Source organism: Ambystoma mexicanum, chromosome 4p (genome assembly GCF_040938575.1).
Source record: "Ambystoma mexicanum isolate Mex_15411 chromosome 4p, UKY_AmexF1_1, whole genome shotgun sequence".
NCBI classification, from domain to species: Eukaryota; Metazoa; Chordata; class Amphibia; order Caudata; family Ambystomatidae; genus Ambystoma; species Ambystoma mexicanum.
Genome location: NC_090927.1, coordinates 64738206 through 64753939, shown reverse-complemented (window position 1 = coordinate 64753939; position 15734 = coordinate 64738206). Strand labels below are relative to the sequence as shown.

Genomic DNA, 15734 nt, shown 5'->3' with positions numbered 1-15734 from the left:
ATTTGCGGCAAAATGTGTTAAAACAAAACTCTAACAAATGGGCCTCGAGCAAATGGGCATGCGAGCAAATGAGCGAGTACCGGGTAGACAGACAATGTATGCAGCAATGTTCAAGTGCAAAGTATAGCTCTCAAATGGTAAGGAGTGGAGTTTTAAATGTCACTGGGCCCCTAAACCCAGACCTTGGAGAATGAACCATCATTACAAAAGCCTTTCAGGCTTGGTGCTAAACAACGTTGAGATGTGCTTCTAGGCACTTGTTGCAGTATGATATGGTTGGCTCTTGACCGCTCAATAGCAATTCTGGGAGACTGGCAGCAGCTTGGAATGATTCTAGCATGGCCGAATCGGCCCAAAAAGCAATTTGAAGTGGGAGACACTGCCTGAAACTGTCCTTTTGCTTCTGGGTGTCCAGAGTCGCTATCCAGAGTCTCCAAGAAAAAGGTGAGTCTGCCTTCTCTGCCATCCTAAGCCAGGAAGGTTATCAAAGAGCATTTACACGGACTGCCACTTTCATTAGCCAGTGGCCAGAGTCCTGGGTACTACAGTTTCAGGTAGCAAGCAGGCAAGTCATGCATCATTTTGTTTAAAAAATAAAGGAGCTCAGGTTAGTACACACTCAAAGATGGCATTCTGTCAGATATAGTCTCTTTTCACTCGTAGAAGGGAATGATGCAATGTAACCACAGCTAGAAACTATATTCTAATACATTGCTATAGCAGGCGAGCAGCGCAGTTATCTAATATATTTTAATCTGTAGATATTCAAGGGTGATGCCCAACATTAGTCTTTGCCAGAAAACTCCAGGTACTCAAGGGGATTTAGAAAGATAGGCCAATAATCAGGTGGGTAACTCAATTTGGAAGTGTTTTGCAAGTTCAAAGTCCCTCAACTAAGCTGCAGTTATTGAGGAAAGTCAGGCAAGTACCTGTACTATCGCACAGGTGCGAGCAAAGGAACAACCACTCCCATGGCACGCTAGAGGAGATCCCCTTGGGGAGTTCCAGATCCTGGTTCGGATCCAGCCAGCGATAAAAAGAAGCAAGCAAGGATTGAGGCAATGGTAGCCAATGATGAAACACAGTGGAGGGGTCCTGCAACATCCCACCACTCCAGGATCTATATGACCCCTGATGGTAAATATCATGATTCACTATGGACCCCAGGGCTTGGGATCAAGTACATACGGCACCCGGAGCAGAGGACTGTGCTCAATGACCACCAGGCTTCTTCCCCAGGGTGAGGTAAAGGATCAGTTACCCAACAGAAGAATAATCCACATTCCCAGCAGGATGACCAGCCAGCTAGCATCAGAAACAATAACCAGGAAGGCATTTGGCACACATGGGAGACCAAGTGGATCTGGATATTCGGCCAACAGAAAACAGTCTCATTACAAGGGCAATGGTGGAGGCAACCCAGGACAGCTCCAGCACAGGACCGGGAGAAGGAACAGGCCAGGAAGGATGTCCACCATCAACAAAAAAAACAGAGCTTAGGTACAGGACACAGGGCCTAGCCAATATAGCAAAACCTACTCCTAGAAAATTAGCATCCCACCTTTGTGACAAATCTTGAAGCAATTCAAGTAAGAACCAACTCAAAGCACATTCACGCATGGGCTTGCCTAAGCCAGCTGTGACGATTCACTGGATCTCCTGAATTTCTCTCCAGATGGGACCCTTTCCCTGTGAGGCTAGGGAGGTGAGCCTGCTACATAACATTCCTCATAAGGGTGTCGGTAAGCGGGACCTCAAAGGGAGAGACTCCCCTCTTAGGGACAAGGACTCACGTTCTGTTAAGGTACTCCCTAAGCCCCTTTATGATGTGCCACTAATACCATCAGAGCTTCATAGGAACCATCCCAAACAAGTTACTGTTTGTTATTGTAACATCCCACAAAATAACCAATAGAAAGACAAACACACTGAGAAGAACAATAGTGTGTAGGAAAGGATGATAACTCAATGGTTGGAAGCCAACCATACTGGGGCGAAAAAGATTGATTAACAAGGAACGCTCAAGAAAGAGTGACAAAGGACTATAGGTCTACACTGGGGAGGACCCAACACTTCCCAGTAATGACAGAAGGACCAACGTACAATGTTGGTAATGCCCAGGAGTTTCAAACCTGGAGAGACTGAGAAACCAGCAGAGTCCCGGTCGAGAGGATGCTGGCAGCCGAGAAGGGACAGAGAACGGATAGGGCAGGCAGCCAATCCATGTATGCTGTGATCCTGACCCTGGGGGAGGCTATATGATGGAGGACCACAGGGGGGGGGGGGGGCAACCCTCAGGGGGTTGACGAGACAACATTGTTGGAGGAAGTCACACATCCCCATTTTCCTTTCGGGGGTACTCCTTCTCTTCCCCATGCTTTAATGGCATATTGTAACACTCTCCCTCAAACCCCTGTTACGTCTGCTTCATACAGTACCCAATATCCAACAGGGAGTGATGTGTTGATAACTGAGACGAGGAAGAGGCAGGGAGTGGTACTGATTACTCCCAGTGAGATTAATTACCAACTTCCTCAACATCAGATTGTAACTACCACTGAGACGAGAAAGAGAAACAAAGCCATAAAGATGACTAGAGCCGACAAGCGAACAGAGCGGTCTACTCTTTGGAAGCTGTTTAAATTCCTGATAGCTGACAGCAGGCGTGAGAGGGATCCACGGAAGCTGGATAAAACTGTGAGCCGCGAGGACACTGGACAAGAAGCTATGGCAGAGCCTTGCAGGGAAAGCAAAACCGAAGCGGACCGCTACCGTGCAAAGGGAAGCCATGCAGCAGAGGACTTTCCGCCTGTATCGTAGAAGCAGCGGGAGCCGCGCAGATGGGAACCAAATGCGGCAAAGCTACAGCGGCTAACTGGACGCATGCTGAGCCATCAGGCGGCCCGTAGAAGCAACGAAAAGGCGCAGTTGACGTTCAAAGCACCCAGTGAGCAGAAACGGGTTACTACGGTGCCTGACAAAGCATGCTGCTACATGAAAGTAACAGAAATAATGCTGAATGAAACAAGTGAAGGGTTTAAAGGGATTTAGAACCATACCACGAACAAGTCAAAGGACCCATACTTGAAAGGAGGAAATATAACAGTAAGTAGTACGAATGTGGAAACAAACTTTATGAAATAAGCAGTGAGAGACCAAACGTGGGCTAATATCTCTTTTTGCGTAAAATAGAAGAAAACTGCACATAAGTCCTGGCAGAAGAGTGTACCAAGCAAAGTAAGGCAATTGAAATGAGCTGTACATCAAGTAATTGGCGGTTGTTTTTCAAGACCAGGCAGGAGAGTACACCAGGCAAAGTGAAAAGGTGTGCGATAACCAACAGTGAAATCACAAGACCCATGCCCTTGAAATTGTGAGTTTCTTAAAGTGAAGGAAAAACCTGGTAGGAGAGTACACCAGGTGACCTGCAAGTCTGGGACCTGCACCGAAACTTCAAGTAGTAGAAAAGAATCCCAAGGAAGAGTTATACCATTCGGATGGTGAATTGTTTTGCATAGAAGAAGTATCTGGGTAGCGGAGTTGTTTTCTGGCACTATGAATGCACCAGGAGGAGGGAGTTACCCTTTTGGGCTACAAGGAACTTGCTTATCCTTGGTTGGACATTTCTTGTTTTATTTAATTGGGGAAAAGAGAATCCTGGGAACGAGAGTCACTCCCTGGTACAGTGAATATTGTTCACAAAGACCCTTTTCTTGAATGTATACCTTTTTGTGGAGCTGAACATTCGTGCACTTTGAGAATCAGAGACAATATCCTTGGCACTTAAGAGTTTTTTTTTAGTGTGAAGGCTAGGTACTTTTTCATTTGGACATCTTGACAATGGACAGACCCTTAGTTTTGCTTGCGGTAGGGAATATACCTCTTAGCATAGGGATAGTGAGGCATTTTCCAACCCCTTTCATTTAATAAAAGTCTATAACCAAGACCATGAGTCCTCTGTTTCTACATCTCATTCCTGGCTCCTCACAATGCCCAAGAGAAGTCGAGGTGGTGGCATGACCCAGAGGAGGTGCACCGTCTGGCAAACAACGGCAAGATTGCAGTGGACTGGGCTCACGGAGCTGCACACTGAAACAGGAAGAAAGAAGAGACGCTAGAAGCATCCCTACAGAAAGAACCATTAACAGAGAAAAAAGAAAGTAAATATGGTAAAGTGCACAAAATAGTACACTTGCAATAAACCAGTTTAAGAAAATGGAACTGAAACACTAAATAATGTGTCAAAGGGAAAGAAATCTCCTGATGAAGTCATGGGAGACCAGTCCCGTTATCATGAAATAGATTGGCCCACCCACATTATATCTAGAAACCTTTGTTCAAGAACTAAAGCCAGTAAATAAGTACCATTTAAGTGTCCAGGTATACTCGGGGGCAATCAGCTGGTGCTAACTCCACTAGTGAATACAGGAATTAAACTGGACTTCTGAACTGAAACTAATATCTAAATTCCATCCCTTTTAGACCTTCTCATGCAACATTGAAATCTTCATCCAAGCCAATCTAAATCACATTAACTAACTCCTTCCATGAAAGTGTACCACATGCCCACGAAAGGCTCTTTAGATACTGCAAATTGCACAAATACTACTAGGAGCGAGAACACATACCCCAGCTCCTAAGCAATCTACACTAGCTACAGTCAAGGAAAGATAGAAGTTGACGACCCTAAAACCTATTCACAAAACATGTTTTGTTTGGGGCCCACTTACCTGAAATAACACATCGCCTGGAAGCACTCTGTGCACATTCGCAGAAGAGTACATCAAAACAAATGTACACTGCACAGGTAAGTAGACTCTCATTCAAGGAGGAACTTTCTTCCCCTGAAGAGCTGCTTGGTATAATCTCTGTTGTGATAAACTGCAAGACATGCCCTAACTCTGATTCAGGAATTTCCTAAGCCCTTCCTCTTCGAGAAAGCGTATCCTTGCTTTTAACTACTCCTAGGGTCTTTCACTGCAGCATATTCTGATTATGCCTGTTTCTCAGCTTCTCTGGAATGGTCTAAACCCTTTGTTTATGAATCATGATACAAATATTCTACTTACATACAAATTCATGTCATGTAAAATATCTGATCAGATGTTTGCAATGTCTGATAATTTTACATGTCCACTGACAACTACCAGACCTCCTTAACTATTTAACGATGTGGATTGCAGCAACAGCAAAGTGAAACGCGCTCCTTTCTAGGTGGCTGACCTGTTTAATTATAAGCACTGAGTGGGTTTCTATTTCTAATGTCTGTTTTCCACCCACTCTGGATTTGTATAACATTCATGAGCAGAATCAGAAAGAATTGTTGCAGGTTTTATTGTGTTTTTCCTAAGCCCAGCCTCAGTCAGTTTCTTTGAGGATGTCCTTTTTTTTGTTTCAGGTTTCCATTGCATTCGCAGACGTCACAATGTCCTTCTCGCTAAAGGAATGGCTGAACTTGGACGAGTGGGAGAAGGAGCTTTACAAGAAGGTGATCACGGAGATCCATGAAACAATGAGCTTAAAGGGTAGGGATGGCGTGACTCTTGATCATCGTTACAGTCTAGAAACTACTCTTGGAACTGAGGGTGACTTGGGGGATTCTGGAGTAGAAACGTAAATGACTGACTGTCGTGTTTCCAACAGTGGTGGCCCTTTTCTTTAGACGAATCTCTTTCGTTCTGCACTCCCAATTCTCTCTACTTTGCTCCTACTTCCTTGACCTCCTTACTGCCTCCCCCACCACTATCCCTCAGTATCTTCAGCCCAGTCTGCAGGGCCTCTGACATTCTTGGACCATTATAGCCTACTTTGGACAGGGCTGATCACATCTCTTCACTACTCCTCTAAGCTGCCCCTCTGTTCTGTGAGTCTGCGGTCAACCCTGCATGTCTGACGTCTCCTCCTGGATGAACTTCTCTTTGAACTCATTCAAGCTAAACCTATGAGACTGAGGTCATGTTCTTAAGACCTATGAGACTGAGGTCATGTTCTTAAGACCTATGAGACTGAGGTCATGTTCTTAAGACTCCCATTCTTCTCTTTGGGCACCTCTTATGTGGCCTAGGTCACTCCCATCATGCCCCCTCCTGCCCACTGAATGTCTGACCCAACCACCGCAATATCTCTAGTAGAGGGACACACATGTACAAAGGAAATGCTGGAAATCTGGTGTTGCGAGAAACTGAGATGGCTGGAGTGCAAAACTCAGTGGTTGCGTGGCCACAAAACAATCACAGTGGCAGACTGCCCATCCAGCAACGTCGACACCACCCCAGGGATGAAGCAGAAAACAATCTGCATACCCATAGCAGTATCGAGACGCCAAGAGAAAGAGAGAGTTGCAAGAAGTGGATGCCGCGGAAAGCGAGCCGACAGGGAAACATATGGAAGGAGAAGGTCCCAAGCATAGACAGGCCCCATAGAGGTTTCCCTGCAATATTGAAGGTAACGGGGAGACCAGGACGCAAAAAGGGACTTGTTAAATAATCAGAGAGACTTGTCCTAGTGCAAGTGACGAAAACTTGAAAACAAAGTTGATGAACTTGAACTGCATAAACGTGAGAGAGACAATCATGGAAACCCGGAAGAGGGAGACCAATATAATTTGTGTGTCACTACCCTGGGAAGAGGGGACAGTAATTAGTTATCCAAGAAGTAAAGAGTGGAACATAACAGAGGGAAAAAACTATGACCTGAAGGCCAGAGAAGCCCTTAGGATAAACAGTATTCAAGACAGGCCATAGCAGGAAAAGGTGAACTATAATTTCCCAGGAAGCAAAAAACCCACAAGAATGTACACTCTACAAGATTACTCAGAACCCTTTAACACAGATCGAAGGAATCGAAAAAGGTCAAGGAAAGCCCATACCAAAGAGGAGAGAAAAGCTAACAGTCCCATGAGGGAGCTACATGAACTGCTACAGAGAATTACAAGCGACTATCTAATAATTGCATATTAGCAAGAACAGTAAAGAAACGTAGACCAGTGCAAAACACAACCATCAGGAGAAGGGAGTCATTCTCCTCTTGGTTGTATTGGTTAAAACAGTGGTAGGGTCAGTTAGGATTAGTTTTGGACAGTAAACGTATTCCTTTGGATATTTACTGACGACTGACGAGCACCTTAGTAAAATATGTAGGGAATACACCATAGCGATAGGCAAAGTTAGGCCTTATTCTTGTTCTTTAATAAACATGTCAGGGGCGCTATGGAGCCGCCAAGGAAGATGGCGGCTTAGCTGGGAACCTCTGCTGTAAGGCGCGAAACTCAGTGTGACAGTCATGTATTGATGTAGATGTCTTCCCACCACTGATCGAGTGTTCCCATAAGAAGCTATGCCAACTGGCCATGACTTGGAATCCCTGCTGTCCTGTGGGGGCAGCGATCCTGCTGACGGTGCCCTGGCCGGGTGCGAGTCGAAGAAAGTAGCCTAAAACCCGAACTCCGAACTGCCTCTGCGGTGTGTATGGGTTTCTTGACTGGGGCTGCTTCGCCGGGCTGCGCCAGCCTTAAAGAGTTGACTGCTGTGGCGGCTGCTCCCCGCTGGACCAGCTGCAGCCTGGGCCTGCACCGCTTCAAGGGGCTGCCGCGCTGGGTTGCGCCTGACCAAGGATTGAAGAGGAGAGAGGTGACTGCTGGGGGCCGCCCCCAGCGGCGTTGATAGCTGCGGCTCCCCATATTGAGGAATACCGTAGCGGGAGCCTATCGAGGCGAATAGGCAACCCACCTACCAACATTGAGCCCCTGAGCAGCGGCGGTGAATACTCATTAGCCCGGAGCCCACCGTGGAGCAGTGATTGCAGCAAGGAGACTCAGCACTACACATGGTGAGGTGGGGCACCAACGAGCTTATGTGAAGGGGAACTACATAACTGGCAACTGTCATATATCCTGCTCCCAAACTGGTGGAATTGTTCCCAATGCTGGTGTGGTCTGTGGGGCCAACAAATTGACAGTTTATCAAGATTACTTGCACTGTGCAGTATATGGTAGGCACCATTGGATTCAATATATACCCGCAGCATTGCCGAGTGTGGGTCCTCCTGGTCTTGTGTTGCCCTGGTTCCAGTCGGCACAGGGGCTTTTGGGACCAGAGCACCTACCCTGTGTCTGACTTGGGGTGATCTGCAGCAGGTGGGTGAAATGGTGCTACACAGGGGCACCTGAAGTGCCGCCCTTGCTCCATACCTTGGGATTAATAACTGCATCTGCGCCTCCTGGTTATCATCTCACTACAAGGTATGACTAGGGGTGCAGGTGGAGCAAAGAAAGCAGGCGCAATTGTCAAATTTACCAAGGCTCATCCTCAGAGGGAGCTACACTGCCCAAATTGCAGTCAAACCATGAACAGTCGGGCAGCAACTCCTGCGCTGAGCAGAAACAAATACTAGACCCCATGACAAATGGATTTGCGGCAGTGAATGAAAAACTGGATGATATCACACTAAATGTCACCACTATCCAGGCACAGCTCACAAAAGAAATCCAGTGGATCAACAAAGCTGAGGAACGGATTGGTGCAACGGAAGATACAGCACATGACATCCAATCAGCAGTTACCTCCCTGTCAAAAGACATGAGATATGTCAAAGCCAAATGTGTTGACCTTGAAATCCCGCTCACTTAGGAATAACATAAGAATAATAGGGGTCTCGGAGGACGCCCTCACTGGGAACAAGGAGCAAGCGGTGGAGCAGCTGCTCGGAGGTCTGCTGGCAGAGCCACAATAATCGCCTTTCTTTGCAGTGGAGGGGGCGCACAGAGCACTGACTCAAAGACCTAACCCTAGGCCTTTAATGGCTAAACTACTGAGCTACCACTACAGAGACTTACTTTTGAAGTTGGCAAGGGACAAGATACAGCTCCGCCTGGGCTCCCAATTTATCCGGATTTCGCCTGCAATTTCTGGGGGTCAAGAAGATGCTGCGAGAGCGCAATATCCCATATGCAATGCTATTCCCAGCCCGATTGTGTTTCCAAGTCCAGGACAAATTATATTCTTCACGTTTCCGGATGAGGCAGTGAAATTCAATTAAGCCAATAAGGTTGTTGAGAAACACTGGCGTGTCCTCACCTTAGACAATGACCTCAGGCCTATTTTGTCCAAACGCCCGACCATGACATACAAACGTGTACCGTCCCTCAGAGACAAAGTTGTTTCCAGCTTTTTGTCCCCAGCAGAAAAGAATCCCTCTGCTATGACTTGGCTCACCACCTCCCCTATGGGATTCAATAAATGCATGAAATGCAAAGCTTGTGCACATGCCGCTGTACTTAAATCATTTGTACACCCTGTCACTAAAATACATCATAAGATAAAATATTCGATCAACTGTGACACTACTTTTGTGGTGTACGTTCTCTCATGCCCTTGCATGAAATGGTACATTGGGAGTACGACATGCAAGCTCAAATTGAGAATCCTTCAACATCTCAGAGCCATTAAGAAGTCTGATCCTGCGTACCCCATATCCAAACACTTCAAACAGGAACATGAGAACAATGTCCATTTGTTAACATTGTTTGCAGTGGCACACGTGCCCATTCACCCCAGGGGTGGTGACTGTGTCCTGAAATTAAGACAACTTGAGACAAGATTTATTCTAGACTTTGATACCAAGTATCCAAAGGGTCACAATGTGGATGAGGAATTGTATACATGTTTGGGCACTTAAGTTCCCCCTTGTCTTGTGTTCCTCCCATAAGTCTGGTTTTGATTCTTCTGTTCCTTTATGATCATGTCTATTTATGACTTCTATTCCTTGTTCCTCAATGGGTCTTTTCAGTCTTGGGTATGATTGTCTTATTATTTTTTCACTTTTTTAACATTAATTCTTCTCACTTGTGATCTGGCTGCTAATTTTCGCAATCTGTGGGAGAGTGGTATTTATCTTTTTGCTCATGTAGGGTTTTACTTGGGCTTTTCTACCTCTTTGGCTTGGATTAGTGGGCCCCTCTGTCTGTTTTATCTAATGAAGTGTTTGCAGTTGTCCAATGTAATCTCATCTTGGTATCCACATTGCAATGTTTTTCTATAACCACAGGGTCATCAAAATTGTTATTGGGGCATTTTATTTTTAAGACTGTTCCAGCTGTTTTGCACTTGCACTTTATTCTGGCCCCGACAACTTGAGGCCTTGTTGACTTACTGTCACTTGGTTGTTACTCATACACTTTATTTGTGGAACATTTCCTGTATTTGTACAATGTACTCTATACTATTTGACACCACCTTTATAAGCAGGGGACCCCCCTTATATTAATTGCCTTGACTGGCTTTTATAGTAGAATGTATTTTTAGCATTGTTTGATATTATGAGGTGTGCATTAGTTTTACCATTACTACTGGGGTTTTTTTTTTGTTTCATTTTTCCTTCAACCGTGTTTGCAATTCAGTGTGTAGATTTGAGTATTTTTATATACAGGGCATTATTATTTTAGCATGCCAGGGGGGGGGGGGGAGAGAGGCCCCCTCCAATCAAGAGTCTGCAGGGGATTCCAAGATGGCTGCCGGCACCGAGTAGACATGCTGACGGTGCTTCCTGTACCCAAGCTGCAAACGGCGTCTCCACCACCCCGTTAGCACATCAGAAAGGGCATTGAGGGAGCCCACACAACGCCGGAAAGCTGTAGGAGTAGTGACCGACAGGGGAAAAGAAGAAGTATTGCACCCAAGACATGAGGCGGTATCTCCAGGCGAGGAGGCAGTGAAGGGAGAGCCGGCCAGTGACAGGCGCCAGAGCTGCTGCTGCACCTTAGGACTGAGGGAGGAGCAGAGGCCCAGGTCTGCCAAAGTGGGGTGCAACAAGTCCCCCAGAACGGAGAGAGAGTCGGGCAGCGTCCCTCGACCACTAGTGGCACGCACATCGAGGACTCGAGGCGTGGATATGGCGGGATCTGTGGTGGGACACGGAACAGAGCAGCCGGTGAAGAGGAAGGTGTGACGCAGCCCTGGGAGGCCAGCAGGGCCGACACTTGGAGGGCAGTGAGAGCTGCAGAGCCCCCTGGCCAATGAGGAGGGGCGAGCAGTAAGGGGCTGAGACCTGGCGGGATCCTCAGTGAGAAGGTGAGAGGAGGAACCTGAAGAGCGGTCGAGGAGCTGCCTCGCAGCCTGGTGAGCATAGCGGACCCGGAGTGAATGAGGCAGTGAGTGCTGTGGGGGGCCCCTAATGTAGCGAGGAAGGGCGGGAAGTATCCTGGCCCTACATGGACACAGCGTCCCAGCAGGGGAGAGCACGGAAGGCGCATTAACAAGAAACGGGGGCCTCAGCCCCACACCCCCGGACAGTGTAACAGGCATGGCGATTTGCCTTTGTGGGGCAGTGGGTAACCCATGAAATCTGCCAGCGCACAACGAAGGAGAAGGGCATAGCAGTTGGGCGCCTGGGGCATGGAGCCCCCTCCCCCCCCCCCCCCCCCCCAAGAAACTACCATCAAACAGCATAGCGAAATAAGCTCACCAGGAAGGCAGACCAGGCCCTGCACGGCAGAGAGTGGTGAAAGAGGTGTGGGGAGGCAGTATCCCCACATACACCGCTAACAAGTACCCAAGAAAAGAGGAATATAACACGCTGGGCCTGCAGCCTTTAAGGCCAAGGCAAAACTCAAAGTGAAGGGGGACCTCACCTTGAAATTGGAAGAGTGTGGCACACCCTAAGATGAATGGGAATCAAAGGAAAATCTTTGAGATTGCTCAGATTCAAAACAAGGAGCAAGAGCCTGGGTGAGACTGGCTGGCAGTAGAGGAGAGGAAAGGTCTCTTTGGGAGAGGGGGGGGGGGGGGGGGCGAAAGAGAAAACCCAAAAGCCACTAGACTAGAAGAGGGAATACATAATAATCACCCACAAGAGATCCTGCGGGGACGGCAAAAGCCCATAGGATTTGAAAGAGACATGCCCACAAAATCGAAGGGGAGAATAGGATAGGCAAGCCAGAACCCAGAGGACGCACCAGGAACCCTCCCAACCATGTGGCCACAACATGAAGCTAAAGATATAGCTAAAAGCAACAAAGAGGGAGCGACGGGTTGCAGCACCTGTAACGCTCACCTGATTCCCACGGAGGCGCAGGTCTGGCTTCGAGTGCTGGTGCTTCTTCAATGGTGAAGCGCAGGACCCTGAAGATGGACAGGAAGGGCCCCTCTACTCTGGCTTCTCTGGCTTTCAGGAATATTCCCCTGTGCGTGAAAAGGGAGTATTACCTACTGACTGAGTTATGCTCAAGCCTCCCACTCTCCTCCAGCCCTCCACGATACCCTTCCACGATTCCCCGTGAAGTCTCACCTTAGGGTCAAGAAGGATGAGCTCTCCATCCTGCTTCTGATGCAGGGGCGCGTTGAAACCCAGTTACTTCACTGGATTGAGGATTGATGGGAGTTCAGGTAAGCTTGACTATTCAGGTAAGGCGCTGTAAAAGTTCTGCTGCACGTTCTAAAGTCCAAGCTTAAAAATAATGTTCATTGTCTTGTTGCAGAATGCCGGAGATATGGCGCCGACCCGAAGTGAAACGTGCAGTTCCAGTAAATGACAGGTAAGTTCCGGATGAGCGCTCGGGTAATGTCTTTGCATTCGCTCATTCAATGTCTTTGTCTTTTTTCCCCATAGGGGCCGGGGTCCGGAAAATGCCTGGAAGCGCCAAGACCCGAAATGAAATGGGAATGACCCAACAGGTAAGTCTTAGAAGGGAACTGAGCTTTTCCTATTCCTTTCCTTCTCTCGCCTTGTTCTTGTCTTTTTCTCTCTAGGCTCTGGGAAGTGGCTGTGGATCCAGATGATCGCTGCTGAAGATGGAGGAGTCCAGGATAGGTGAGTGAAATGCAGCGCTGCAGCGATCGTAGCGAAATGCTTTTAAAATGATGTCTTCCTTTTCAGGATCGTCGGTGTGATGTCTCCGTGGTGCTGATTTAGCAGGTAAGGTCTTTTGTCTCCCTTTGCAGGTGACCCAGGATACTGACAGGCGTGGCTCAGGTCCAGATGCAGGAGCTGACACGGTGAGCGTCCAGCTGCGAGGAGCAGAACAGCGCGAAGCGTGAGTTGCTGATCGGGTGTGGTTTAAATAGCTGTGGAAGAAGTTCCCAGTGTGTATCCTTCCACCGATCAGGTATGTATCCTTCCCCGACCACACCCGGGTGGAAAGTAGTCCCACAGGTAAAGTAGTTCCATTCAGGCCTCAAGAGGGCCTGGATGTAGCAGCATGGTCTGCATCAGGTAAGTGCACATTAAAACACTTGAACACATGTCTAGCTTTATGAGCCTGGCGCCTAAGGAGCCAGGACAGGGGTCCAACATGAGCCTGGCGCCTATGGCGCCAGGACTGCGTCCAAAGGGCCCCAGCTTGGGCCCGCTGGCACTCCCCTGGGGGAAATGATGCCTGCCTCTGGGGTTGCTGGGTCGGACCTGGCTCCTTGGAGGTAGGCATCATGACAGCACCCCAGAGGACATTGACCCAATGACCCCTATGTTGCGGCAGGACTTTAGAGGGGAAATGCTGGCACTGCAGACCTCCCTGGCCAAGACGTTCCAAGACCAATTCCAACTCATGAGGTCTGATCTAAACACGGCCGTGGGGGAGATAACGGCAAGAAATAGGGCAGCTGGGAGAGAGAACGGATCTACTGGAACAGGGTCTACAAGAGGTGGACAGAGAGACAAAGTTGAACAGCAAAGCTATAGAGCGATTGGATGTGGCCACGCATAACTTAGAGATCCAAATGGAAGATATAGAAAACAGATCCTGCAGAATTAACATCAGAGTGAAAATGCTTCCAGAGTCGGTGACAGATGGACAACTGAAGGGAGTGGTTAAAGGAATATTTGCAGAGATCTGGGAGCAGGATCCCTGGACTCCATAGAACTGGATCGCATCCACAAGGTGGGAAGAATTAATAAGGCCCAAACCGCAAGGCCAAGAGATATACTGGCAGCGTACGCCAGATATGCCCAGAAGGAGGCAGTCTTGCGAGCAGCAAGAAAGCAGGAACCACTGATGTATAAGGGGCAACAAATAGCGTTGTTTCAGGATTTGGCCAATAGTACATTGAGAAAGAGGCAACAAATGGCCCCAATACTTAAGGAAATCAATGAACGAGGAATACGATACAAATGGATCTTCCCGTTTGGCCTACTATTTGAGTGGGAAGGTGGGCGAAAACCTATCACCGTAGTACAAGAAGGAGCCGACATGTTACAAGTGGACTTGGACAGAGATCAACAAGAAAGCGGATCACGGACAGCAGATGGCAGACCAAAGCCAAGACCATGGGAATGGACCACAGTGGGAGAGAAAAGGAGAAGGAGAATGATATGGCACCGCCAACTGCGAAGGGAGGAGAAGGCGGAGAGGGGAAACAAGGAAGTCCCTAAGAAGTGAAAATATAGGGGTGGTGGAGCTCTAAAGGTGATAAAAAGGTAAGGAGGGGAGGTAGACATCTTGGAATTGGGGAGGGTGGTTACATTGAGCGGAGGCATAGCTTGGTACAGAAACAGTAATGCGAATACAGGAAGTTCGTTTCATGAAACGTTCAAATGATGCAGTTAGACAACAACAACGTTTTGACAGCTTTCCTAAATGCTATGTATGAGTCAATGTTTCTGACGTGAGGAGGGAGGGAGTTCCAGTTGGATGCAGCAATGACCGGAAAAGCTGGCTCCTCCTGCTCTTACTCTGAGGGTCTTGGGGATGGTGACCCTATTTAGTTAGGCCGTTCTGGTAGGTCTTTCTGAGGAGGGTTTGGCAAACTTTTGTGAGAGCTAGAGGGGACTGGTGTCATGCAGACATTTGTGGGTGAGTGTGAGGGGTTTGAACAAGATGCGTTCCCTGACGGGGAGCCAGTGGATAAGGTTTTCTGGTTGCACAAATGTGGTCACGCTTGGAAATGCCGGTGGCTGCTCTAAGCGCATTGTTTTGGACCGTCTGAAGAAGTAGTGCCGGACAGAAGAGCATTGCAATAGTCTAGCCAATACCCGATTATTGCTCTGGCTATGGTAAGGCAATTCTGTTTTATTAGGAAGGGTCTAGCCGGCGTGATCAGTTTAAATTGGTAGGCCACGGCAGATGAGATTGCGTTCACTTGTCTGTCCATTGAGAGGTTCGAGTCAAGATAGACCCCAGGGTTTTTACCTCATGTGAGACAATGATGGGAGTTTTATCAACTGAAAATGAGTTGTACTTTAAGTCAAGTTTCTTGAGGGTTTCTGGTGAGCATATGAGTAAAATCTCAGTTATTTCGGCATTGAGGCACAACCAATTTTCCGCCATCCAGGTTTGGATCTCTGCATAGATGGAATTAAAGAATTTTACTGTCGACTTCGTAGTCGCCCGTTAGGGGGATGAGGATCTGCGGGTCATCAGCATAGTTGGTATATTTCATGCCGCGCACATCCAGGTAACTAAAGAGAGGCCTCATGAGTAGGTTGTAAAGGGTAGGAGAGATGCAGGATCCATGAGGGACACCACACTTAATGAAATTGGGGTTAGCACATGCCTGATCAGAAAATACATTCATTACTCTTTCTTGGAGAAATGAAGTGACCCAGGCTGTGGCTTTAGGTTAGAAGTTAGCAGCAGAGGAGGGGTGGTGGCAGAGAGTATTATGGTTCACCGGGCCAAATGCTGCAGACAGGTCTAGGAGCAGGAGGATCAGTGGGGGTTTACCAGGGACAGTTGAGATAAGTTTTCTCAAGGCTTGTTGGTGATCAATGATTTTGTTTTGCAGCGAATTAAGCTTTTCCAGCAT

The 15734-nt window shown here is 47.8% G+C and overlaps 1 protein-coding gene across 3 annotated transcripts in view; it reads left to right on the top strand.

Annotated features, from left to right (window-relative positions):
- LOC138452993 (zinc finger protein 691-like) overlaps window positions 1–15734 on the top strand; it is a 195544-nt gene that overhangs the window by 130418 nt on the left and 49392 nt on the right. For 2 of the 3 annotated variants that reach the window (XM_069605390.1, XM_069605391.1), the window contains exon 3: window positions 5399–5525. In XM_069605390.1, coding sequence (XP_069461491.1) covers window positions 5399–5525 — 127 coding nt within the window. The remainder of the gene's footprint in view (window positions 1–5398; window positions 5526–15734) is intronic. The other variant, XM_069605392.1, reaches the window with a different exon arrangement.